The 27,387-nt window shown below is 51.8% G+C and overlaps 1 protein-coding gene across 1 annotated transcript in view; it reads left to right on the top strand.

Annotated features, from left to right (window-relative positions):
- The window catches only part of DCLK3 (doublecortin like kinase 3), a 39,021-nt gene that overhangs the window by 9,610 nt on the left and 2,024 nt on the right, over positions 1 to 27,387 (top strand). Inside the window, exons 2-3 of the mRNA XM_045857113.1 lie at positions 10,912 to 12,761; positions 24,576 to 24,708. Of these exons, the coding sequence (XP_045713069.1) occupies positions 10,912 to 12,761; positions 24,576 to 24,708 (1,983 nt within the window). The remainder of the gene's footprint in view (positions 1 to 10,911; positions 12,762 to 24,575; positions 24,709 to 27,387) is intronic.

Raw genomic sequence — 27,387 nt, forward strand, 5'->3', positions numbered from 1 at the left:
AAGAAAAACGAGAGACAGAGAGAAACCAAGTGCACTAAGTGGAAATGAAGCGCCTTTTCCTCTTTGGAACTGGGAGTCCATTGATGCCCAGGGTTGCAGACCTCCCCAGGAATCTCATTAGGAGGGAGCCCCCGAGGGCGAGGTTGCAAGGGCACTGTGCGCTGGCTAATGGAACCTTCTAGTCCTTTCCTTTCAACACCATTAGCATTAATTAGAACTCAAAGGAGTTGATCGTTTTCTGTAAGAACAGTGTAACTGAAGATGTTTCACTGGTTTTGAAGAGGATAGCCTTTTCTCGGGATGCCCTGTAGCATGGAAGAAAAACATTAGCCTCCACTCCCATCAAGGAGAAAAGGAGAACAAAGTAAAAAACAAAACAAAGCTGAGAACCAGTGAGGAGACCCCTGCAGTATCCCCATGTGCTCTGGAACCTTTGTGAGTTACTCTCTTTTTTCCAATTGCTTTGTCTACATTATAAAGGCAAGACCGCCGCGACTGCCTGGTTCTCCTTGGGATCAGTTGCCTTTTCTCCATCCCAAGTACGAAGTGGGTGTGTTGGTGAAGCTGTTTTCTTAGAAAGGAGAAGAGTGTCGGTGCTGAGGGGAAGAGCAGTGGGTCAGACACAGACTGGTGTCTCTTTGTCTTGCTCCCAGCGCGTTCTCCTGGCCACACACACACTGTGTGGGCTTCGAAGTCGTCTGAAGTGTGGACGCGTTAACACAGAAAACGACCATGCCTGACAGATTTTTATTCTGTTGAGAAGAGGGAATGGGGTTTGAAATATCGGCCCATTTCGGGGGAGAAAAAAGGAAAGTTTTCTACATTTCATGCTGCCTTCAATACGTGTCAAAATTCTCAGCAGTTTCTGGCTAGCCGGCTGTCTCCTTCCGGAGACTAACATTGTGTTTTTTTAACCTACAGTTAACTGCCACCTGCTAAAAACTCAAGCAGTAATAGTCCTCTCACTTAGTAGCTTTTAAAGGAACTTTTTCTTGAATGTCCTTACAGTTCCTGCCCTTGAGAATATCCGTGTTTAGTGTGAATGTTACAAAATTAGATATTGGGGAATGACTGATGATCACCACCAGCTAATCTTTTATTCACTCAGGTGTATTCATTTGAGTGTCTGCTGTATGCCACAGTACAGTGGCAGGCACGGCGATTTGAATTAATTTAAATTTAAATAGAAAATAGCTCCGTGGAGCTAGTGGCTATTGGAGTAGACAGGGCAGGGCTGGAGGGTTGGGGACTCAGAGGTGAAAGCATGGAGCGAACGTCCCGGAACCCCAGTAGTGACGGGCGATAGGAAGAAAGAAGCAGGAGTGGTGGGGGAGGTGGGTGGACGTGGGGGGCGGGGTGAGACTCTTCCCGAACGGCCTCTGGGGGAAAGGATATTAGATCAATCTGAGACCTGAAGGAAGGCAGGAGGGATGTGTGTGTAGAAATAGTTTGAAGACACTCCGGGCATCTCTGGGTCATTAATTGCCTTTTGCTTTTAATGAGACACGAGAGGAAGGGTGGCTTCTATGTATGAATGTGAAAAAAAAATGCCACAAAACACTCCGTGTTCATTCTTATTTCTTTTGTAATTTTGGGCACTGGCAGGGGTCCAGGTTCTGTAGAACCAGAACCTGGTAGTGGGATTGTTGTGCGCATGATCTCGGGGCGCTGCCGTCAGCCGCAGAGGAGGGGTGAGGCGCGCGGAGTGGTCGCCGCCACGGGAGCTCTGGGGCACGGATTGCCCCGCCGAGCTGGCCCCACCTGAGGGTGAGGCGCCTGTCCCCTGCCCTGTGCCGGCTGCTCAGTCACTGATTCTGGGCTTCCCTGGGGAAGGGGAATTGCGTCACTCCCTGGGTGGAGTGGCTCCCGGCAGAGGGTAATTCCTGGGACGAGTGAGCAGTGGCGTCCCGTTGACAGCCAGCACTCCTAAGAGCTGGCGAGTGGGACCGCTGCCTGGTGAGGGGGTGTGGGGGGCACCTACAGCATCCACAGCTGTGCTGGCCCTAGAGAACGTTCACGGCTGAGCACCTTTGGAGACATTCGAGGCAGGGACAGATGGAAAATCCTGAGCGCATGGCTGCATTCATCACCCAGCACATTCTGAGGATTGTGAACTCAGCGAGTAGGCTGTTTTCATTAACTGTGGATTTACGGGGTCCTCTCATCTTACACCTGCTTGCTGCCAGCCTGCCCCCCACCTGGCATCAGGTCTGTGCGTGTGGAATCTGGCCAAGCAAGCCCCATGTATTTCATAGACTTCGTCCCTGCAAGTGACATCCTTTTGGCAAATGCCAAGAGAAAGCATTGCAAGGGGTCCTGAGGAAACATAACCACGACGCCTCGGGAAGCCACACGCTGCCGAGGTTTACCCCACCAAGGCTCCAAAGACGGCAGTCTCCATGCAGATGCTTCTGCGATGCTCTGGAAAGGCCCGTGTGCAGCGGCGGGGCAGTTTGAGGGAACGGTGTACACTTCTGACCGCTGAGCTCGGCTTCTCAGCAGAGGAGCTGGCTCGCCTTGGTTGCACTGTAGCCATCTGATTCCACCTCGGAGTACTGAGTGCTTCCCAGGGCAGGCGCCCTTTAGGCCTCCCATTCTGTTCCAGGCTTTACAGCCATCCTGGGAGGCTGGGCAGGTGGTGGCCTGGTAGGAGGGACCCGTGTCAGTGAGGACCCCTGGGGACTCTTGGAGAGGCAGGCAAGGCCCCTCTTGGCTCTGGCAATCGGGGTGGGTCCTGGGGCCACTGCGAGCGCCTTGGGGTGCCTGTGGGGTGCCTTTTGCAGTCAGGGCGCTGGTGCCACGATTTTCCTCCTTTCAAATTACAGGGAACCCAAGCCCCATTTGAATTTCCTAAAGGAAGACAAGTTTGCACCTTAATCTGCTTTGCCCCAACATCGCTCTCCTTCGTTTGGAATCTTAGAACAACTCGGGGAGTTGTTGTTTTAGATCACCCGTCTATGGGGATATCAGGGAAGAGCTCACTTGTTTATTGCCAGCTGCAGGAACACTGTGTAACTTTATTTTGTCCGGTTGGGATGCTGGCTGGCTTAACAATTAGGACAGAGCTCAACTGCCCTAATTGTTAAGCCAGGCTGCTTTGCTTAGATATCTACGCTCCATTTCCTCTGGATGATCCCGTGAGCTTCCCTTTATTCCATGATTCAAACGACACCCCTATACCTCTCTGAGCTATTGTTCAAAAAGATTGCGGATCAGTGGAAGCATGGTTTCAGTTCTTACTCACTAGCTGCGTTGCCCTGGGCTGATGGCTTACCCTCTCTGGTCTCCGGTTGCATCTGAAAATTGAGGGTGGTGGGCTACTGGCCTTTTCAGTTCTAATGTGCAGAGATTTTCACTCACCCAGCCTTTGTGTCCAGAGCACGGATCCTCCTTAGGATTTTCCATCGCATCCTCCTTAGATTGGATCAGTGGCTTTACTTTTGCTTGCAAAGGATGCACATTATCAACATAAGCAATTTTAACCCATAAATCCAATCAACCATGTACATGATCATGTCTTGAGTATTTATGGAAAGTTATTCCTTAGTCTGGTGTACCTAAACTTCAGATAAATAGCAAAGTGGAGCTATTTTGTTTATTTACTTCTTCTTGAGTCAACTTTGGTAATATGTATCTTTCATGGAATCTGCCCATTTCATTTGTCTTATTCATTAGCACGAAATGATTCATAATATTCCCTTACTATTTTACATAAACAGCCTCAGTGTTTTTCAAATGTGTCATCTCTCCTGAATGTGAGTGAAAGCTGTATGTGTTTTGGACACATTTCTTCTTCCGCTATTTTGCTTGCTTCCTACTTCATTATATGATGTACACGAAGGGTGTCTTATCAAGAAGTCAAAGTCATCCAAAAACTGCTTCCTAAAGAATCCACAGCCTCTCTGCCTCCTCTGGTGTGGACAGTACCAGGAGGTGGTGGTGTCTGCCGGCCCCCCAAAAAGACGTCTGATAAGTGAGGGGTGGGAGGCTTCAGGGCCAGGCACTGACAGACAGTTCAGATTCTCCAAAGGTCTTTCCATCAGAATAAGATCCATCCAAACCAAGGCACGGAGATGTAGAAATGACATAGATGTGCTCAGTCTTTCTAGAAAAAGAGAAGATGGAGGGGTTTCTTGCAGAATACTTTCTGCAGCCTCCCGTATGGGACCGGGTGGAGCACAGGGAGCTGTCACGAGCTACCCCAGTGTTCGGAAGTTGTGGTGACACAGGCCGATGGCGATTCCGGGGCCCCTGGAGGCCCTGGGGTGTGCTGACCACACAGAAAGAGGGAAGTATGGCGAGAGCTTGCAGGTAGGCATCGAGCCAACTCCAGACTGGTCCCAGGGAGGCGTGGCTTGCGTCTCCCCTTCCAGATGAACAGGTCTGAAGAGCCAACCTGGATGGCAGAGGGAAAAGCAAAACTCACCCACATCAGGGTTATTGTGAATCGCTGGGCTGCAGCAGATGGTTGGGGCTGAAAATCCAGGTCATAGGAAACATCAGCCGGCCTGGGAGCCCTGTCCTCTTGGAATTTTACCGGGTGAGCCGTGACCGCCCCCCAGGGATGAGATCGTGGGTGAGCTGGGAGGGCGGGGAGGAAACGTTAAACCCAGGGGTGAGACTGAAAGAGAAGCCGTCCCCCAGGGAAGCTTCGGTCAAAGCAACCCGGCATCGGATGTCACAGAGGACAACACCAGGGACAGGGCAGCATCTGGGGAGGCTTCCAGCAGTGGCATGCGGACCGAGGGCAAGCAAGGAGCATGCAGGCTCCGTGCGATGAAATAATCGGAAGTTGGGAGGAGGGTTCATCTGGAGGAAGAGCGGCTGGAGAGAAAGGGTTATCGTGTGGTTGCTGGAATGTGCAAGGGAGGCCTCACCAGCCCCGGGGGCAAATGAGGCCGTGTCAATATTAATGCTCAGCTTGGAGTCCCAGCAGCTCCACCTGCTCACAGGGGACCTCAGCTAGTGTCCTCGGAATCCCCAGGGCAGGATGTCACCTGTGCTCAGGTACACCACGGTGCCTGCTCTTCCTTAGTTGTTATGGCACTCCTCACCCCCTCCCCCGGCTGTCCCCTGGGCCCCACATTGCCACCCCCCGCGCCAACCCTGGGCCCCGGGGCCTGTGCTGCCGACGCTGTTGTACCTTGTCACCTGGGGCCCAGCGCCGCCCACAGGCTTTTGCACACAGATCTCTCAGCGTCCATCCTTAACCCCGTGCTCCAAGGGTTGGGAGGACAGGGCACAGACGCCATGCCCTCTGCTCCTCTGTCATTTCCTCCTATGCTTGTTATATTTTCCCAGGTATCCACCGTGCCTGTGCCCCAAACACCTCCTTCTTCCCCTTTTGATCAGCCCCGAGCTTGCCCATGAGGCAACTTGTACACATAGGCCACAGAGAAGAAACTCACACAGGGCCAGAGCCGACCCTGAGTCCCCGTTCGGGTGTGGTGGGCTCACCTGCCACGCTTTCAGGGTTAATCAGGTGGATGTGTTCTCGTTCAAGGGCTTTATGGTCTCTCCCACTGTGGCCTGCGTGTCTTGGTTTAGTAACCACTTTGGTGAAGCAAGAAATAGTCTATAGCAAGGGCTGTCCAACTTTACTGGGCACCAGACCGCTTGGGGTCTTGTTCAAACACAGAGTCTGATTCTGTAGCTCTGGGGGCGGAGCCTGAGATTCTGCACGTCTAACAAGCTCCCAGGCGATACCCATGCTGCTGGTCCCCTTCGGGTAGCTCCTCTCTCCCCCCATTTCCGTTTGCTGTACTTAAAAGAAAACCCCTTGACAAGGAACTCATGAGCAGACCTTTTGTTTCGCTGCACTGATGACGTTGTGTTTTGATGAAATATCATCTACCACTTACATTATGAAAATAAAGATACTGTTGGTTACAGCACCTCTTCAAGGCGTGGTTTGTGGACCACTTTGACGTTAGAGTTGACCAGAGCTCCCAGAGGATGCTCTGGAACTTCTCTCTGTGTCTGGGCCTCTCTAAGTGTGGGCCGTGGGCCAGCAGCATGGGCCGCACCTGGGACCTCGTCAGAGATGCGGAATCTCAGGCCCCACCTGGGCCCTGGGTTCCCTTGACCGTTTGCAAAGCCCTGCCCCATGGAGCACAGCCCCTTGGGAGTGGGAGCCCTGGTTTAGACACTTTAGGAACAGGGACACTCTCTTCGTTTGATTGAAAAAGACAAAAGATTAGTTTTAGCAGTATGTTTTTCATTGTTTTTTTCCTTGGTCCCAAACTTGATGATTAGCAGCATCAACAAAGTAATAATAAATGGTTAGAAGGGAATCTGGGTTAAGGTGACTTCCAGTCATTTTGGTGACCTTTCCAGGATAATAAGTCATGGAGCTGACCATTGGGAATCAGGTTATTGTAATTCATCTGAATGGTGGCAGCACATGGGAGCTGAATGCGTTAGAGTAGGCGAGTCAAACTCATTTTCATGGGCGTGGGGCCACATCAGCCTCGAGGTTGCCTTCCAAGGGCCGAATGTAGAGCTCCTTGCCCCGAGTTAAGGAGCAGTTACATTTATACAGTCCTAAATTTACATTTGGCCCTTGGAAGGCAACCACAAGGCTCATGTGGCCCCCGGTGAAAATGAGTTTGACACACCTGCATGAGAGGTCATCACAGCAACACGCCTATGCCGTTACTGAGATTACTGGGTCACACCAGTCAGAGAGAACCCTAGGGTCAGTGAGCAGGAAGGGCTGTACGCTTAGGTTTTTCCTGGAGTGCTTCTATTACTATCTTGTCTCTACTGGTTTTCTATTTCAACTGCTATGTAAATGGCAAATTCACCCTACCGACTCTCATTTAGTATCGTATTCTTTTTGCCCTTGAGATATTCATGGATTGAGGGGAAATCATGTTTTTTTTTTCACCTCGCTTATTTAATCTATTGAGCAGGGCTGTTGTGGGATGCTACCGGCACTGGAAATAGTTACACTCAGTTTTCCGATGAGAGCTAGGCGCCCGAGACTCGACATAGGCGTCTGATGTTCGGACTGAGAACCGGTTTCCCAGATCTCCAGCGCCGCTTGCATGTTACAGGATGGAGTAGGGGAATCTGCATAATCCATGGTGTCTGTGTGGGGGGAGCTTACATTTTGTTGCGAGGAAGAATATTTACCCCTGTGAAGGTGAGGTAAACTTTAGCGGAGATGTGCGGAGTGGAAGACCAGGTGTTCCGCAGCCAGTGCTGGTATCGGGTGTCAAGCATTCGTGATAAATGTTAGTTTAATCAAATGAACAGGCCTTCAGAGGAGGGAGTTTTGATTGTGACCTGGTGAGGTCAGGGAAGGTTTGGTGGTGGATGTGGGTCTTAGGTTTTACAAGGCAGTGAGGCTTGGATGGGGAAGAGTGAGGGTGCAGTGGGGTTGGGATGGGTGGGGACCACCGGATTATGGAAGGCCTTCTGTATCAGGTGGAGGAGGTCGGGTTTGACCTTCTAGGATGGTAAGAAGGAGCCACTCCGGGCTCTCGAGCAGAGGAGTGGCTCAGCGACAGCACTGCCTGTTCTGCTGTGTGCGTGGGGTTAGGTTGGTGCTGGGAGAAGCCTTAGAAACATTTGTATTCCGGGTGAATGTGGGAAAACAGCAATACTGTCAGACCGAGGCCAATTTATGTTGCTGGTGGAAGCTGGCAGGAGAACAGGGAGCTCCAAGAGCATCCTTTCTCCATGTCGCTTCCTGGGAAGCTGCTGGCTTGGTGGGCGAGGGCCGGGAGTTAGCATGTCTGATTTTTATTATCTATACCTTCTGTAATTCTTTACTGTGGATATAGGGACAGAGTAGGGGTTACTGATCTAGATCATATGAAATTTCCATTTTTTGGTAGGTCAAGATGGGTTGAATTTCCAGCAATCCCACATGATTACACCTAATCGCTTCTGTGAGTTGTTGCAGATGCACGAACGTGGGCTGGCCTTTGGCTGTTGGGCCGGGTCGGTAGGGGGAGGTGCCCGGATATTGCTGTCGACAGGTAGCCCGCAGTACTCCGTGTGCTGCTGCCCGTGGGAGATGAGACTGCTCCTGGAGACCAGCCCAGGGCCCGGGGGTGTATCATGTTCTTTTTCTCTCTGACGGCTGCTGTCCTTGACCAAGGACCAGTCATTCAGTCTCCCGATTGTATCCTCTTCCCTTTAGAGAAGAAAAATGTGCTCAGGACTAAGAGTTCCAAAGGCGGGTGGGGAGGACTTGTGGAAGGGTGGATAAACATATTTGCATCTTTTTAAAAGATTTTATTTATTTATTTTTTAGAGAGGGAAGGGAGGGAGAGAGATAGAGAGACAGAGATAGATAGAGAGAGAGAGAAACATCAATGTGCAGTTGCTGGGGGTCATGGCCTGCAACCCAGGCATGTACCCTGACTGGGATTCGAACCTGCGACATTTTAGTTTGCAGCCCGAGCTCAATCCACTGAGCTACACCAGCCAGGGTTAATATTTGCATCTTGAGGTGGTGTTTTCCTAGTGCTCCCATGTAGCTGGAAGCAGACAGAGCCCAGTCTTACGTTGGGGAGGGGGAGGTCTGAGTTCTTACTCTTGCCCCCAACCACAGTGGTTTTGAATGAACTTGCGATGCCTGGGCGGTGGATGGAGCGTGCCTGATGGAGGAGTGGCGGAGGCCGAGCTGCTGTGTCTCCATTCACATTCTTTGCATCTGTGCCCCGGGATGGGCGCCAAGCTGGTGGAGCGTCTCCTGGGTTCAGGGCTGGGGTGTTCCCAGATTGTTCCCCTGAATGAGCAGGACTCAGGGGCTGTATCTGAGGGCGGGTCTCCTCAGAGAGCATGTAGGCCCCAATTCTGGGTACCTCGGGGTCAAGTCACCTGTCTCCACACCCAAACTCCATGGTTTCACAGTTTCGGACCTTGAGCCCTCTGGTCTCATCATGATTTGTGTCTTTGTCATCCTTGGTCACCCTTCAACATGTGAGCCCACACAGTGTTTGTCCTGTTCCCTGAGTATTGTTCTTGGTCCTCATGTCCCGAACTTGACCTTTCTCTGGGACCCCCCGGACCCCCTGCCCGTGCCAAACTCTCTCACACCCCCACTGTGTTCCCTGAGTGCTCCCTTGTCCTCCTGCTTCCCCCTGAAAAGTTCTCTCTCCTCCCCTTTTTCCTGGAATAGAGAATTTTTTTTTCATTTCCTTAGCCTGACAAGGACGTATTGTGGGTTTTATTCCGAGAAGCACCACGAGAATAAGAAATAAGAACACATGCATTAGAAGGTTATCTCCCTCAATGTTTCCGGTGGAGAAACTCAAACTGGTGTTATTATTACTCCTGTAGATGTCCCTCTCAGCTTCAGCATTCTCTCCGACAGAAGTGGAGGCAGATCGGAGAGAGCATGGAAAGAAAAGGAATAAGATGTCCATAAATAGTTTCACTGGGAACGTGATTGCCAAGCTCATACACTGGTGGCATGTGGGACGATCGGGCCCAGCCACCACTTGTCATCTACTCTGACACCTGTGTCTGATGGAAGTCACTGCAGAACAGATTGCACGTTAAAATTAAAAAACAAAAAAACATTCTGGGTAAATATGCTCAGCCAAATTGCCCATCCTGGCACAAGTGGAGTTTTTGTCACAATTCAAGTGCACTTAAAAACTTATCTGTGACTTTAAAGGAAGCACAGACGGCGGATTCCTACATGTATCCCACATGTAAGGATATGGCGTGTGGCCCTGCGGGGTAACTTTAAGAACTCGCAGCCCACCCTCACGTCTGAGCAGGTCTACAGATTCTGACATTTCCCTGTGTCCTTTCCTGACCTGGACAGAAACAGAAATTGAACTGCTTTTGCCTCATGTACTTTACTCTGGCCAGGTACAGGAGATCAGGAGATACAAAGTCTTGTTTTATTCATTTATTCACGGATCCAGACCACATTCTCAGTGCTAAACCTCTGAATTAAGATGCCTATGGTTTCTTTCCCTTTTTTAGTAATGAGAGAAACATCCTTTTGGAGAAGAAAGTTTCTGTACATAGACTGAAATATTCAACTTAAAACAAAACAAAACAAAGCAACCCAGGGCGAGACAACCTCAGCCAGAGCTTTAAGAAATACCCAGCATGCCACGCGGGCCCATGAGTCCTGGCGAGGCCAGGTGAAGCTGCACGCTGTGGAGTCCTACCTTAGCAACAGATGGCATTGCCACCGAAGTGCAACGAGCATACAGAAGAGATGTTAAGGTCGTGTGGACAGTATTAGTCACTAGTGATTACTGTCAAGCACTCTGAGTAGATAGCAATCATTTTCTCATTTGCTCTCACAAAAACCCTGGCAGGAGGCGGCCAGCATTCCTGCTTCGCGGATGGAAAGGCCGCGGTGTTCGCCCGGGGTCACACGCACGCAGTCAGTGGCCATGCCAGGGACCAAGCCGGGATCTGTTCCACACGCTGCACTCATGACCTCTTCCCAGATCGCCTCCCCTCGAGGGGGTTGAACGGGAAGCTGAGAAAGATTTGGGTTCTTTAAAGTTCCAGAATGTTCTGGCCTCTTGTTGGTATTCCCTGGGTAGCAAACCTCGGACCTTTTTATCTCAGTTGTAGGTCCTTGAAGGTCCCCTCACTTTAGGGAGCAGCACTGTGCGTGTCCTCAGGGTCAGGCCTAGCTTAGAACGGGCTCCCGAGGTGCGGCCCACCCTGGGGGTCCCTGGGAAGCCCGGAGGGGCCACCTGAGGCCCAACGCACACTCCGTTCTGCACTCCTGGTCTCCCCCAGAGGAGACTGGGGGTGAGCCCTGTGGTGTAAAGGGGCTCCCTTGTTGCAGGCCGATCCTCAAAGATCACCCTTCTAAACTAGGACAGAATCAGCAACCTTCAGGCACGTTTTGCTGAAGGCCACAGCCCCCCTTGAGCCCATCGTGACTAACGCTGTGTTGTCATGTTCCCCTTGCAGGACATCGAGGCCTGTGTGACCATTCCCTGAAATACTTAAGCTCGAGAATCATGGAGCGGAAGCTGCAGGGCACCTGGCTGCCTGCCAGCCGAGGGAGCCTGGAGAAACCGGCCCCGGGCCCCCACGGCTCCGCGGTGTCGGCGTTTGGCCATCAGCACGGCCTCCACTGCATGCACGCCGAGAACGGCGCGCCAAAGCCCCGGGTGGTGACCGTGGTGAAGCTGGGTGGGCACCCGCTCCGGAAGATCACCCTGCTGCTCAACAAGCGCTCAGTGCAGACCTTCGAGCAGCTCCTGGCAGACGTCTCGGAGGCCTTGGGCTTCCCGAGGTGGAAGAACGATCGCGTGAGGAAGCTGTTTAACCTCAAGGGCAGGGAGATCCGCAGCGTCTCTGATTTCTTCAGGGAAGGGGATGCTTTCATAGCCACGGGCAAGGAGCCGTTGACGCTGAAGAGCATTCAGGTGGCCATGGAGGAACTCTACCCCAATAAGGCCCGGGCCCTGACGTTGACCCAGCACAGCCGGGCCCCCTCTCCAAGGCTGAGAAGCAGGCTTTATTGCAAGGCTCTGAAAGGGGGTCTCCACTGTGGGGAGACGGACGTGGCCAAGAGCTGTGGCGAGGCTGTTGGGTCCAAGGCAGCCCTCAGGCATCAGGCAAAGACCCCCGTGGAGCCGGTGCTGGAGGACAGGGCCCGGGCCCAGAAGACGTGGGTGCGGGGCAAACGGGAGCCCGAACCCAGCAGCAAACCACCCAAGGAAGCCACTTCGGAGAGGCCTACCAGCGGAGAGAAGCACCTGGCAGTGGAGATCGAGAAGACCTCAGGTGAAATCATCAGATGTGAGAAGTGCAAGAGGGAGAGGGAGCTCCGGCATGGCCCGCAGAGGGAGAGGCTGTCCCTGGGCACCAGCGAGCTGGACATGGGCAAGTGCCAACGGTATGACCTGGAGAAGCTGGTGAGGACCCGCAGCTGCAGGAGGTCCCCTGAGGCCAACCCCCTGGGCAGGGAGGAAGGGTGGAAGGGCGACAGCCAGAAGAGCACCCCCAGGAACCCCCTGCAGGAGCTGAGCAGACCCGGCAAGGACACGGACAAGAAAGAGGACAGAGACGCCAAAGGTCAGGAAGGTCAGCTGCAAGGAGCAGCCAAGGCTAAGAAGGATGCTGTGGAAGCTCAGCCCGTCAGAGAGGATGGAAGGAAAGACACCAAACACAAGCGTGGCGGCTGGTTCCTCAGGGAGCACCAGGCCGACTCAGAGAAGCCCCCCAGGACCCGAGGGGAAGAGCAGGAGGCAGAGAAGGAGAAAAAGCCATGTGCGTCGGGGGGGAGAAGGATGCTTCCCAGAGACGACCAACCCGCGAGGGTGGAAAAGGAGCCCAAGATGAGGACAGAAGACAGCAAGCCGGAGAGGCCTGGCAGCCGGAAGCGGCGGCCCGCGGGCATCATCTGGGCCAACGTGGAGAAGCAGTACGAGACCGGCCGGGTCATCGGGGACGGCAACTTCGCCGTCGTGAAGGAGTGCCGGCACCGGGAGACTGGGCAGGCCTACGCCATGAAGATCATCGGCAAGTCCAAGCTCAAGGGCAAGGAGGACATGATTGACAGTGAGATCTTAATCATCCAGAGCCTGTCTCACCCCAACATCGTGAAGCTGCACGAGGTGTATGAGACGGACACGGACATCTACCTGATCATGGAGTACGTGCAGGGTGGCGACCTGTTCGACGCCATCCTGGAAAGCGTGAAGTTCCCCGAGCGCGACGCCGCCCTCCTGCTCAGGGACTTGTGCAGGGCTCTCGTGCACATGCACGACCAGAACATCGTCCACCGGGACCTCAAGCCAGAGAACCTACTGGTAAGCCCCGATTCGGCCGCTGCGTGCTCTCCTGCCCGCACGTGCTAGCACATTACCTTTACGCCCTTGTAACCCCCTTGGTTCCAGTGCTTAAGACTGTGGTGGTAGTTCGTGTAAGTTGCTGACACAAAGCTGTTTCGATGACAGCATTGAAAAAGAAAGCTTTCAATTGAAATACAATGGGATATGCTTCCTCATCTCTGGGAAAAGAATACTGTGACCTCAAGACTTATCAGGGGGGACCGATTTCCTGGGTATTTGCACACACTCTGGCCTAGGTATTGGGGTGTCTACTGGCAGCAGTTTCCCCTGCAGGCTTCGTGCCCACTGAAACCACCCCTGGGCCTTGTGAAGGTAACTTCTTGTTATCTTCAAAAAGCCCGAGAGTTCAGAAGGCTCCCAGGGCTGGGCCCTGGGTGTGGCGTGGAGAAGGGGCTGGCTCTGGAGTCAGATAACCTCCTTAGAATCTTGGCTTTCTTAGTTGTTTGCTCTAGGGAAGTCCTTTACCTCTCTGGGCCTTAGTGCCCCATTTTTAGAAGAGAAATGGTAATAGTGCTTACCTTGCAAGGCGGGATGAGGCTCGAGCACAGGAAGGAGAGAAGTGGCCCCTGACAGGTAGGGTGGTCTCCTGTTGAGCATAAACGATGTCACAGAATGCCTGTGTCAGATAAGGCCACTCCGTGACCATGATGGCTCAAGACAAAGGCAAGAGCCCTTTGTCACCAAGCCCAAATGCAGATAGCAAAAAGGTGGCCCAAACCACAGCTATGGCCACGTCTCCCCCTTCTGGCCTCTATGTGTGACTGCCATGCTTCATTCCTCCGCCTTCCAGGTGAGGGTCGCTAAGATGCCCAGTCATAGGGTTGCTCTCTCTTCTTGACAGTATTTGATTCAGAGCAAAACCCTGCTCTTTTGAACTCTCCCCAAATCACCTAACACAGCCCAAATCTTTTTTTAAAAGATTTTATTGATTTATTTATTTATAGAGAGAAGGGAAGAGAGGGAGAGAGGGCGAGAAACATCAATGTGTGGTTGCCTCTTTAGCGCCCCCTAATGGGGATGCAGCCCACAACCCAGGCATATGCCCTGACTGGGAATTGAACCAGTGACCCTGTGGTTCGCAGTCCGGCACTCAGTCCACTGAGCCACAGCAGCCAGGGCCCACATCTTACAGTGAGTTCCCTGAACACTGTCTCCTTACATGCCTTGGATCCCGGGGTGCTGTGTTCTCCCTTGTTGCCATGAGTCAGTAAACACAACTTGTTCCTGAACCCCGAGTGTGTTCCTGGGGGTCTGGTGGGGACAGCATGCGTGCACGGTCACCCTCGGGCTCCTTCGTCCTCCTTTCTTTCTCGTAGCCCCGATCACCATCTGGTCCAGTCTATACTTAGTCTTCTGCTTTCTGTCTCCTCTCCCTGGGAAGACAGTGCTGTGCCAGTAGGAACTTTGTTTTATCCGGGTCGTATCCTGGCACCTAGAGCCGTCGTGTCGCGTGGCGGACGTTCCTTAGCTGTGAGTTGGACGAATGGATGAATGAGCGCAAACGCGTCGTGCGGCCGGGGAAGCGGTAGGGACTCCGCCAGGGCCGGGCGCCATCACTATTGCGTCAGAGTGAGGTGGGCCTGAAGGTGGGTCGCTGTAGATGCAGCAAATCGTGAACGGAGACAGGGATTTCCATGAGCCACGTTTCTGGGGGTGGCAGGGACTTAGTCTGCTTCCTTTCATTTCTGTGGCTATAGACCCAGCCTGGAAGCATCACCCCTGTGCTTTCGTCTGTCCGTAAACCACTCCCACCGGAGAGGGAAGCAATGAGTGAGTCAAGCTGATGGTCTGGGGAAGCGAGGTCTGCGTCGACCCCTAAGTCAGGCAACCTTGCTTTGGCCTGGGTTCCGAGAACTGCAGGACGCTGCTTGCCCGAGCGGTCTGAATTACATCCAATGACTCGTCTTCGAGAACTTTCATTTTCACTTGAGATGAGTGTCCTCGTCTTTTCCCCCGCTTGCCTTTTTTTTTTTTTTTTTGAGAGGGAGATAAACATCAATGTGTGGTTGCCTCTCGTGCGCCCCCCACTGGGGACCTGGCCCTCAGCTCAGGCATGTGCCCTGACTGGGACTCGAGCTGTTGATCCTTTGGTTTGCAGGCCCACTCTAAATCCCCTGAGCGACACCAGCCAGGGCTCCGCTTGCTTTTTGTTTCTGTCTCCTGGGTCAGAGCCCAAGTAATCTCCATGTGTGACGTGCGTCCCGCTGCTCCTGACGGCCACTTCAGTGTTCCTCACTGGCCCTCTGCTGTTTCCCTGGGGTTGTTGCAGCAGCAGAGGTTCTGCCCAGAGGCCTGGGGCTGAGCATTTGGGTGCGTGTCTCCTAATGCATTCTCACAGCTGTACCGGGTCTGCAGGAGGTGGAATGAGATCATTTCTCCTATAAGACCATTCTCTCTGGGGCACAGTCATCTGAGCTTGCCTTTCCTCAATAAGGTCCTGGCGCCAATCTGTCGAGCTGACCCATCTCTTGGGCGATAGGGACTCTCACCCATGTGAAGGGACTTATTTGTCAGCAATTTTTTAAATGGAAAAAGTCCCAGTGTAGATTGCATGGAGAAATTCGCTTCAGGAAGTAGAAAATGGCAAGGTGCCCGGTTACTGTGGACAAGCTGACAGCCTCCGAGAAGGCACCGGGCACATCTTCGTGGCCTTCAGTGCCCGTAAACGTGAGTTTCTGGTGCCCCTCAGGGCAGTGAAGAGTGTGTATGTGTTGTGTGTGTGCGTGTTCTGAGTCAGAGAGAGACAGGGAGACAGGGGACATGGCAGAGTAGCTGTGATTTTTCAGTCTAAACACGTGAGTCGTTTATGCGGACTAGGTAAGTATCTTTTCTCCCTGTGGGTAACTTTATCAGCTTGCATTTCTCAAAACCAATAGACCTGTCACGTTTATTAACCATCTGTCCTGTTTCCGGGCGAGTCAAGTTCAACACACTGTTATATCAGAAGTCCACGCGCTCTCTCATGTCAGCACCTGTTGGTGTTTCGGAAGGACCTGGTGTGTGTTGGGTTGGACTGTGGGCTGGTTGTCTGGGTTTAGAAAGGTGTCATCTCTAAACCTGCTGATGGGATAATGAGGTTGAAAACTTGCCAGGTCTTCCAAGGTCTAATATTAGTAAATGTCACCATGGTGACTGCCATCCATCAGATAATGTTTCTCTAATGTCGTGTTCTGCACTGGCGTTGAGCTTTGTGTTATCCAAGGAATTGTTTCTTCCTTGAATGTGTTACCGTCTATATTAAGATCTGTATTTGCTCAGCTTGGGAAAATGATTATGTTAGAACTAATTTTTGATTATATGGCTGATTGTAATTGTTGCTGTTTTTGGAGACTTTCTGAATATACTAAGAGCTCTCAGTGAATCTAGCCAGCTTATTATGTTGTTTTAATCAACTGCAATATTTGTATCTGATAATCAGGCCCTGGAATAAAATTTGAGGCCTACATTACTGAGCTCATTTCCACAGACCCCGCTTCCTGATAAGATGCTGGTTCTCTTTTTTCCCTTCAGGTTATTTAGACTCCTGGGATCTTGCAAAATAAGTTTTAATTATGAGAATTTCCAGCTTGCAGAAATATCAGTGTTAATTGCTGCTTCTGCTAGTGTGTGCTCCCTTGGTGGGTTGGGGACCTGCTGTGTTGGGTTGACGAGGCCCTGGGTTGGGAGGGGGAGGGAGGAAGCAAACAGGAGTTGGGAGGGGGGTGCTGGTGATTGGACTGGCCCACACAGGATGGGGAGTGGACAGGCCAGCTTACCTGTGGCCAATGACCAAGTACTACCTGCAGCCAGGAGAGCTGAGCTGTGGGGTGGGGGAGACAGGAGAGGCGTCAGACAGGAGCAAGGCCATTTGAGAACAATCTGTCCCAGAATAAGGGAAGACAGGGGACGTGTTCCCACTCTGGAAACAGGGGTGAAAGGGGTGTGGTGGGTGGGCGTGGGCTGTAGCGCAGGAGTGCTTACAGCAGGCACCCGTGGGTCCCCTCGGCCTCTCAGTGTGGGGCAGGCTCGGGGCTCAGAGGGGCTTCTGCCCAGGCACTGGGCCACATCTGGGGTGGCCTGCCTCCTCCTCCCCTCCTCTCCTCACCTCCGTTTGGGGTCATGGGGATGCTTCAGAGTCCTCTCTCAGGGCCTTGGGGACGCTGCTGGTGGAGGAGGGTAAATCAGGGGGATGACAGCTTTTAGGACACTGTGCAGAGGAGGTGCCTGCCAGGCTTGTTTCCAAAGTCACCCCAAACCTCGTGGGTGATTCTCTTGGATCTTTTGGGGCCCCCAACTTCATGGGAAGACCTGTTGGCCTCTTCACTCCATGGGACAGGGCGTCTCTCCAGTGCTTTCCCTTCCTCCTGGTCCATCATCCCATGGACATGCTGTACTGTCCTGCAGCTTCACCCAGCAACAACCCTTGTTTGCTCCACAGGCCCCGTCAGCCACTGCCTCGTTTTTAGGACCTACACACATGTACACCGCCCCCTCCCCTGCACCTTGAGAGAGGTGTCCTACTGAGCGCTGGCAGTTCTCCACATTCCGTTCTGTCCTGGTCCCCAGCCAGGCTCTTATCCCCACGCTGCCCCAAGACCTGCTGGTCCCTCAGGAAGCTGGTGCCACCCCGGGCCCAGCCACTTGGGGCAGCAACCTCAGAGTCGCCCTCGAGTCTTCCTTCCCCATCCTCACGTTCAGTCCCTTCTCTAATCTCGACTTTGCCCTTAGAAGGGCACTTCTCCACACCTCCGCTGCACCACCCAAGGCCAAGCCCCTGTCACCTGTCGCTGAGACCACGGCTGTCACCTCCTCACTGGTCCTTTCTCTTCCTCCAAAGCCATCCTCTGCACAGAAGCCTGAGTGGCCGTCTCCAGATGACAACCAGAACCTGTAACTCCTCTGCTCGGGGCTGTCATTGGCTTCCTGTTACACTCCGAATAAAGGCTAAGTTCATTTCCGTGGCCCAGCACATGCTGCACGGTGTGGCCCTGCCTTCCTCTCAAAGCGCCGCTCCAACCGCTCACCCCTTACTCGCTCCCCTCCGGGCCCCGTTAGCTGTTCCTGATGGGGCCACGCCGGCCCCTGGCCCTTCGCCTTTGCCGTTTCCTGCACCTGAAAGCTCGCTCCTCAGACTCTAACAAGGCTCGCCCCTGAATTGTTTCAAATGTTGCTTTCTCAGTGGATCCTTCCTTAACTACCCTTTTAAAAATGTCCAGTGCCACCCCCTGCCACCGTCCAATAGAACGTTCTGTGGGAATGGAATTATCTTATATCTGAACTGCCCAATACGATAGCCACTAGTCACGGGAGCACTTGAGATGCACCTTGGCTGTCTGAAGAACGGCACTTTACATAATCTTTAAAAATCAGTAGCCCGCGTGGTGGTTTAGTGGACACCGCATGAGATGATACAGTCTTTCTCCCACTTTTAAAAAATAACACCACTACCTGAAATTACATCTTTATTTGAACCTTAGTTTTTTGCAGGAGGAGGGCTTCATAAAACCAAGGAGTTTATCTGCTTCCTTCACGGCTCTATTCCTAGTACCCAAGACAGTGCCTGGCCCATGGAAGGCATCTGATTAATACTAATCGAAGGAATACGAGATGTTTAAAAAACTGGCATGATCTGTAGGCTCCAGAGGCCTGTCACAGGCCTGTCATGTGCCAGGGAAGGTTCCAGGGAAGACACTGTTCCTACTGATTTTTTCAGTCGTTTTTTTGGTATTACATTCTTTTTTACTGTTGAGATGGAAATTGATTTTTGGCATCTCAATGTGAATTGGCTTTAAAGATCGGTTTGGTCCACATAAACAGCTGAAAATGGAACCCTGGCGGAAAAGGCACAAGGAACCGTGAAGAATCAATCAAGTAAGATGTTGGCAAAGATAAATAATCCTTACCCACAGCAAAAGATTTTTCTTAGGTAGCTTCTTGCTATTTGGCCTGTACTCTGCTGCCATCTTCTGTTCAGAGTTGGTAACTACAAGATCACAGGTACCTTGACAGACCATTGAAGGGGAGAAGGGAAGCTAATTGCTAGAAAAATAAGGACTCCTCTTGAAGCTGTGACACCATCCAGATGTTACCTGGGTGCTTATGTAAATAACAAAGACCACCCAGATTCAAAGCACAGTACTTTGATGTGGCTGCAAAGTGGGGTGATGGATGCAAATGGGCCAGCTCTGTGCAAATTAACCTCCAACGCCCTTTCAGTTAGAGGTAACTGAAAACAGAGTGCCTGAAGGATCAGGATAATGACCCTGAGCAGAGAGTTCAGAGAGACCAGAAACTAGAGAAATGGGCGTGTGGGGTCAGGGCAAGGTCAGATGTGCCCAGTGGGGCCGTGGGTGGGCCTTCTCCCAACCTGGCTCAGGAAGGTGTAGGGGAGGGGGGAAGGAACACCTTTCTCCTCCACCCTCCTCAGTTCTGTGACTGGGGCCCTGGAAATCAAACTCACAAAAGGCAGACTAACAAGATAAAAACAACAGTTCATGTATACGTGTGCTGCGCATCCATGTGGCAGAAGCACAATGGCAAGTAACTCAAAGGGGTGGTTAGAACTTGGGGCTTAGGTAGCGTTTTCACAAAGAATGACACGTGTTTAGAGAAGTGACAAGACAGAGGAAAAGGGACTGGGGTTTTAGGGGTGGCAGACTGTGGGAGGTACGTGCATGGGGGAAACCAGAGGAAGGTGAGTTGTTTTCGGCAGGTTAGCTTCGTCGAGTCCTCCCTCTGTGGGTCTCTGGGCTGATGGAAGACTCTGGGGACTTAGTGCTCTGCTCTTCCTGGTCCAGGGCGGGCACCTTCCTCACGGGAAGTTTTATGTCCTGCTTTTAGGTAGGAAGGAGGGGGTCTGAGTACCTTTCCCGTATCTGCTGTTTCTCAAGTGTCTTCAGGACAAAAGCATTAATATGTCCAAGTGGCGTCATTTGGGATGGCATGTTCTGATCTCCTTACAAAGTCTTTCTGGAAAAGGGTCATCCAAACAGGATATTTAGTGGGATCCTCAGCTGCCTTGGTGGCTGCCCAGTGCCTGGTGGGTGGAGAGTCCTGAGATCCACCCTTGCCCTGATCAAATCACAGCTGGTGTGTGGTGGTGGTTGCTTCGGGGCATTCTTTATTCAAAGGCAGCGAGGGAATGGGGACCACCCAGAATGTCACCGTGCACAGGACTCACCCTGGGGGCTCGTAGAGATTCGGTTCCTGTTCAGAGCATCTGGAGCAGCCTGAGATCTCTAACGAGTTCCCAGGTGCTGCTGCTGCTGCTGCTGCTGCTGCTGCTGCTGCTGCTGCTGCTGCTGCTGCTGCTGTTGCTGCTGCTGCTGCTGCTGCTGCTGGAGGCACTGCACTCGGCGTAGGAAGGAGTGAGAAAGGGGTGATGGGCCCGGGACCAGGTCCCGTAAGGATCCACTGGAGGTGCGTCGGATGTGACCTCAGTGGAGCCAGAGGAAACCCGGGTTGTTATGGTACTTGTTTCTCATCCTCGGGAGAGGGGTGTCCTTAGTCCGCATCCCTGCAGAGGGCAGTCTGGAAACGGGGGTAGGAGTAAGATTCCGATCAGAACAGCCGTGGCTCTCCTACGTTAAGAATAAGTGGATGGACTGCAGATGGACAGAGTTAAGGACTCTTCCATGCTGAGACGCCCGTCAGAGGGGAACGGCAGTCCGGCGGGAGGATGTGCTCGACAAGTCTCCTCTGCCGGTGGCAAATCGGATGGTGTCAGGAGTCCCACCTGTTCATTCATGGAGGAAGCATTATCCCAGGAGGATGTCACTCCTTTGGTTTCAGGGAATGAGATGGGAACCGTTCTAGCTGTCCTGAAGCCAAGCATGTGAGGTTCCTCCCTGCTGGAGAAGCGAAAGGAAGCAAAGCTCAGTTCAGCGTTGTCATTACGCTGCTTCCGTAGGTGAACTTGTGAGAAGCCTCACGTCACAGGGACAGCACTGAGGAGTGTTAGTAGGTCCTGACAGTAAGTGCCAGAGACAGAAGAATTAGCAACACTCAGCGTCTCGGGCCACGATCTGGGCGGGTCGAACGGTCCCTCAGGCCTTCCCCACCCCCTCCGTCGGCGGTGCCATGGGGTTGATCCTAACGCTCAAGAGAAAGGCTAAACCGTGAAGAGACAAGGAACAGCATACCATAGTTCAGAAAGGCCATAAAGTTGATTTAAATGACAGATTTGGTATTTGAAGAGTGGGTCCCTCAGCATCTGGACACTGAACGTCCTAACTTTTGAAAATAAAAGACTGAGTTTCCACCATGTTTAAAGGGCGACCACCTCCTTGGAGCCTGGCTTTGGAACGGGGAGGGGGGTGGTTTCTGCAAGGAAGGGAATTTTGGTATTTCACGTAGGAATGCATTTTTATTTTGGCCTACTGAGTCAGCCAAATGCTTTTAATGCTGATCATTTGTTTGGAAATATTTGCAAATATTTGTGAGGGACATATTTTTTTTTCAACCATAGCCCAGCAAATGTGATTAATGTACATGATCCATCTGGAAACTCCAGGCCGTGCACGGTGTTCTGTCCTTCCCTTCCAAACTAGGTTTTCTCACTTAAATTAATCTAATCATGATCTCCCTTGTCTGCTTTCGGGCTATGTCTGCCTCGATAGCAGTCCCAGGCAGAGTCGCGTTTTCGTTCTACGTCTGTGACTTTCCATGTGGTCGGGTTAATTACGGGGACATTGATCAGCCAGCCTGCCCCGTGGTGGCTTGGACCCGGTAATGAAGACAGATCCTCTTACAGAGACGTACGCTCAGCTCACCGGCAGGAGCCAGAGCACGTTCAGAGAACTCCTTCTGGTGTGGGGAGCCCGGGGAGAGGCTGCTCCGCCCCACCCTGCATTTTGCAGTGTTGCCGTGCCCTTGGCTCTGATGGGGACAGGAAGAACCAGAGTGCTCCCCAGTGTCCTCCCCTCCCCCTCCCCAAGCACCAGTGCGAACTTGGGGAACCTGTGCCCGGCTCCATCAGAGATGTGAGGACATGTGCCCGCAGACAAGCCGGTCCATTGTGCTATAGCTCTGGTGGCCCCAGCAAGTCTCTGCCTTGGGTGATACCATCAGGCTTATCTCCGAATGTTTACCACTGTGCTGCCAGTAACTGTCTTCCCTGGCTGGAGCATTTCACTTCTGTGACGAGACGCAGTCAGAACACAGCTGGGGAGGAGGAAGGAGCTTTGACAGTGGAAGACGGACCTCATAAGGAGGCTATGGCTTGAAGGAGGAGGTCTGGAAAGGGGAGCAGGGAGGTATCAATGCCAGCTTCCTGTGCCGCTCATTTTGCCTGAAGTCAGCCCTGCCCTTCACAAACGAGCTGGTTCAGTGGCTAAAATAATGTAGTGTACGTAACAAACATTCATATTGTGCTTCTTGGGTGCCGGGCCCTGTTGATTACACCTGACAAACATCCGTTCATTTAATCCTCATCGTAGTCCCAAGAGCACTGCATTGCCCAAGTGTTCTATGTTTGCATGGCCTGCTCACGTCCGCCTTTGCAGAGGAGGACCTGGAGGCACACAGCGCGCAAGTCACTCGACCAGTCACCCAGGACGTGGGGGGCTGCAGTCTGGACCCCGACAGCTGGGGGTCAGAATCTGCGCTTGTAACTGGTACACGGCACTGAATGTGCCAGCAAAGAGGTCCTTCCTTTGCAGGAGGTGAGGAGGCCCATGCAGACGCCCCAAGGAGAACCTGAGGCAGGTGGACCTGAGGCTCACCTGCACCAGCAGGAGGCAGGGCCAGTGAATTTTACCATGTTGCTACAAAAAGGGCTTTTGCTACAAATTCCTCAGGCTGTGTGGGGTCCTGGAAGGGCACCAAGGGGGCTTTTACTTGCTGTAAAGCATGCTAGGTCAGCCCTGTTGCCATTTCTTTGTATCTTTTTCACGTGAAATATATCTTCAGTTTTATTAGGTTTTGCATGGTTATCTAAATAATTGCTAAGCTCACCTCTTTTTTAAAGAAATCATTTTATTGTGGTTCAATTACAGTTGTCTGCATTTACCCCTCACCACTCCCCCCGCCCAGCCAAACCCACCTCCCTCGCTTCCACGCCCCCACCCCCTTGGTTTTGTCCATGTGCCCTTTGTAATTAATTGTTCCTGAAAACCCTTCCCCCCACGGTCCCCTCCCACCTCCCCTCTGGTTACTGTCAGATTGTTCTTAATTTCATTTTCTCTGGTTATATTTTGCTTGCTTTTTTCTTTTGTTGATAAGCTCACCTCTTGAGATTCATTTCTTTTAGGTTGAGACCCAGCTTTTCCTAACAGCCATCTAGCATACTGATACTTTGAGGGTGAAGAAGGACAGGGCAGATGAACTTGGCAATGGGAATGGGTTTACCGGGGGTCAGAGGCCAGCCACTAGACTTGTGGGAAGGGACGAGACTCGGCAGGTGGGATGTGTTTCAGTGAGAACATGGGAGAGCGGTCAGTGCTCTGCATTCATTTCAGAGTGGGGGCGGCTGTCTTTTCTGTTTCAAAAATGAACAACTCGCCCTGGCTGGCCTAGCTCAGTGACTTGAGTGCGGGCTGTGAACCAAAGCATCGCAGGTTTGATTCCCAGTCAGGGAACATGCCTGGGTTGCAGGCCAGGTCCCCAGTGGGTGCCAAGTGAGAGGCAACCACACATCGATTCTCTCTCTTTCTCCCTCCCTTCCTCTCTCTAGAAATAAATCAACAACAACAACAACAAAATGACCAGCTCTACCCTTTCTAAAATCTGGTGGAAGTGGGATCTAAAGGAAGAGTCGAACATCATTTCTTTCACCTTCAGGTGAAAATAGGAATAATTAGAACCAGTTTGTCCATTCTAACACATAGGAATAAATCTCAGCTCAACAGCATTAATTTTTAAAGATTTACTATGTGCAAGCGAGCATGACCACCTCATCCTGGTTGCTCATGACTGTTTTACAAATGAAAGTTACAAAAATGGAAGTTTTCAAAATGGAAGCCCCATATCCTGAGAATGCCCTGAGTCCCAGGGCGTGGTCTGGGACTGGTGGTCACTCTAGGGCCAACAGATTGCTGCACTGGTTACAGACATAGGACAGAGCTCCTATTTGCTGGACGTTGTCACCTCCTATTGAAAAATGAGGAAGCGGAGGCTCAGATCAGTAATGAAATTGTCCCGGACCATCCAGCTCCAGGTCTTGGAGCTGAAATGAAACACTCCTGGTCTGTTTGATTCTTAACTACCCCTCTCCCCTTCGTCCCCCCAGTTAGGGCCTGTATTTGCCATCCCTCTGCTGCTTATTTGTCTACTTCTTCACTCTAATTCCTAGTTTTTTTATTCCTCCCTAGTGTTTTTATTCCCCCCTTTTCCCAGACGTGGCATTGCCCACAGGCATTTTCCAGTCCTCACTGAAACTAGTCTGTACTCTAATACCACTGATCCTTGTTCAAGGTCAATGCTGCCCAGAAGGATTCTCTGTGATGGTGGGAATGTTCTGTATTTGCTTTGCCCAGAGTTGTAGCCATAGTTTCTGATAGCCACGGCACACCTGAAATGTGGTCCGTGCATCTGAGAATTCCATGTTTAATTTAATTTAAATCTAAATAGCCACCTGTGGCAACACGGTATAATTCTAACTCGTTCGTTCTTTACTTGAGAACGTGAGCACCTGCCGCTGAGATCGGATTGGGTCTGTCAGTGTTGGGCTGAACCATATGGGCGCGTGTAGGTTTATTGGTTGTTGTCCCGGCCTCATATGCTTGTTGTCTCCGTGGTTCTCCTTCTCCGTTCTCACCACAGTGTTGGGGGCTTGGGGATATCGGTTTCTTTCAGGTTCAGCGGAATGAGGACAAATCGACCACCTTGAAACTGGCTGATTTTGGCCTCGCCAAGCACGTGGTGAGACCAGTGTTCACGGTGTGTGGGACGCCGACCTACGTAGCTCCGGAAATTCTTTCTGAGAAAGGTGAGTGTGATGTGTTGCTCTGCGGGACTCCTGCTCACTGACTAATTAACGTTTGATTTTATAAATACTTCATATTTATGGTTTTCAATATGGAACAGTCAAAAATCTCAGAGCGGGTGCTAAGGTGGCCCTTTGGTTTCAAGGGAAATCTTTGGAGCAATTCTCCTTGACCAAAGCATGAGAGCGTTTTCCAAACCAGGGCCGCCCTTACTACAGGGACGGGGTTGGAGTGTGTGTGTGGGGGGGTGGGGGTGGGGGTGGGGGTGTTGGCAGGAAGTGAGATGGGGGTGGCGGAGCCCTGGGTGGGGACTCACACAGGCAAGGCCCTTTGTGCCACCGACCCAAGGCTACCGCTAATGGCAGGTAATTGGCTTAACAATTCCTCCACCAACCTTGCATCTTGAGACAAAGGGAATCCCACTCCAGACTCCATGAGTACTCTGCATTACCTCTTTCTATATTGTATGAGGGTCCAATGAACTGCATTAGTGACACACTGTAAAATCCACAAAATGGTATTAATATTATTATCATTATTATCATTATATGGCTCTAAATACATGAATGACTGTTAAGCTACTGAGCGCTCCAGGAGAAATCATCTGAAGCACCCTATGCATGGAGGGAAGGTTCTGGAAGGGGCAGAGGGTGGGAGGGAGAAGGGAGAGCTGAAGTCTCCCATCAGCAGAGGCATCAGAGAAGCTAAGATGCGCGTGGAGGTTGGGTGGCAGAGACGTTGGGAGGAAGACTAGCCCCAGTGCTGCCCAGGGAAGTTGGGTTGGTTGGGCAAGTTGCACCTGGTCTCGCTATAGCTGGGAAGGAACCGGGTCCCAGCGTGGCCACGCAGCAGTCGGGGGTACACGGTTGCAGTGGGACAGGAGAACACTCGCACCCACAGGCGTTTTCACAGAGGCATCGATGACCCGGGTGAGAGGGAGGCGAGCCGACAGTCTGCATGCCTCTGTGGAAAACCACCATGTGGGCGGTGGCACCGACTGAAGCAGGGTGTTAGAAGGGGAAGCTCTTTTGGGAGGTGGGGATGGGGAGAGTTAAAAGGTGAGCACACCGACTTTGTGGAGATTTCCGGATGGACACACGGAGTTGCCCACTTGGCAAGGAGGTGAAACTCGGGGCTGAGCATGAGTTTCTGAGACCCTGCAGCTCAGAGATGGAGGCAGGAGTGGGAGACATGATGGCTCCCCGTGACACCGGCAAGGGCAGCCATGGCAGATTCTCTGGGGAGGAAGAAGTAGGAGGGGCCCTCAGAGGACAGGGCAGCAGAGGAGGCAGGAGGAGGAGCAGGACAGGACAGCCTCCCGGCCCCTGAGGGGCACGGTGCACGCAGGTGGGAGGCCTAGCAGGACCGGCCCCTCCTGAGAGTGAAAGTGGTTGAGAACTGAGGACAGGACACCAAGCTGGCCGGAAAGAGGTCCTTGGTGACTCATTCCCTTAATATTTTGCTGAGGATTTGGGTCTTGACGACATTGCTCTGGGGCTTAATAGTGAACCTTTAATTCCCCAGTCAAAGCTGCCCAGTGCTTTACTTTTCCAAAGAGAGAAAGAAAAGTGTTTGAAAACGTACATGCTGCTGTTATAAACTGTGGGTGGATGATGGGGCCATATGTGTCGAAAACGTTTACTGTATATTACTTTGTGCATTTAATTTATAGAAAGCTATTTTAAGAACATAATCAGAGATGTGCACAAATATTTAACACGTAAGGATGTTCACCACAGGATGTTTGCTTACAGTTGTAAGCAAAATTAGAAAAAACTTAAATTGTAACATAGAGGCTTCATTATATAAAAAGAATACTGACAGCTATTAGAGGTGATATTTTTGAAGAGTCCTTTTTATGTTTTTCATAGGAAATTCCTATATAGGAAATGCCGTGTAATATTAAGTCAGTGAAATTGGGTATAACATATGTACAATGTGATCCTGATTTTGTTAAAGAAAGATGTGTGTGTGTGTGCGCTCAGGGTGAACATATCTAGTAATATCCATCTTTTTATATTCATAAAAGAGTCACAAATAATATATTTTTAAAGATTTTATTTATTTTTTATTTTTAGAGAGGGAAGGGAGGGAGAAAGAGAGAGAGAGAGAGAAACATCAATGTGCGGTTGCTGGGGGCCGTGGCCTGCAACCCAGGTATGTGCCCTGACTGGGAATCGAACCTGCGATGCTTTGGTTCGCAGCCCACGCTCAATCCATGAGCTATGCCAGCCAGGCATAAATAATATTTTTGAAATGAGAGAAGGCAATGACTGAATAGGAAGCAGAGGCTGCTGGTGCAGGCCAGGCTTTCTCCAAGGGTCTCTGGTGAAGGGCCAGGCTTTAACGTTTCCCACACGTGTGGGCCCCTGGGGAGTCCTGCTGCATGGGACAGGGGACAGGTCCTGCCACATGTGACTTACTGTGTGTGCTACACAACCCTGAGCTGATCTGTACCCTGCTCCACGAGCTGTGTCCACGGATCGTGCAATTGGATGTCACAGCCACGCCAGATAAGAGTGTCCAAGTGTGTGTGTTGAATTTCTGTGTCATTTTATCGCCGACCAGTCAGAAAGGACCACAGAGCCGTGGCAGTGGCCTGAGGACCGAACTGGGGGTAACCCCGGCACGGACCTCATGTCTGTAGGGTTGGCAGGCACAGGCCTGGAAGTGGCTCTGGC

Source organism: Phyllostomus hastatus, unplaced genomic scaffold, assembly GCF_019186645.2.
Source record: "Phyllostomus hastatus isolate PE091 unplaced genomic scaffold, TTU_PhHast_1.1 phas_scaffold_129, whole genome shotgun sequence".
Classification (NCBI taxonomy): domain Eukaryota; kingdom Metazoa; phylum Chordata; class Mammalia; order Chiroptera; family Phyllostomidae; genus Phyllostomus; species Phyllostomus hastatus.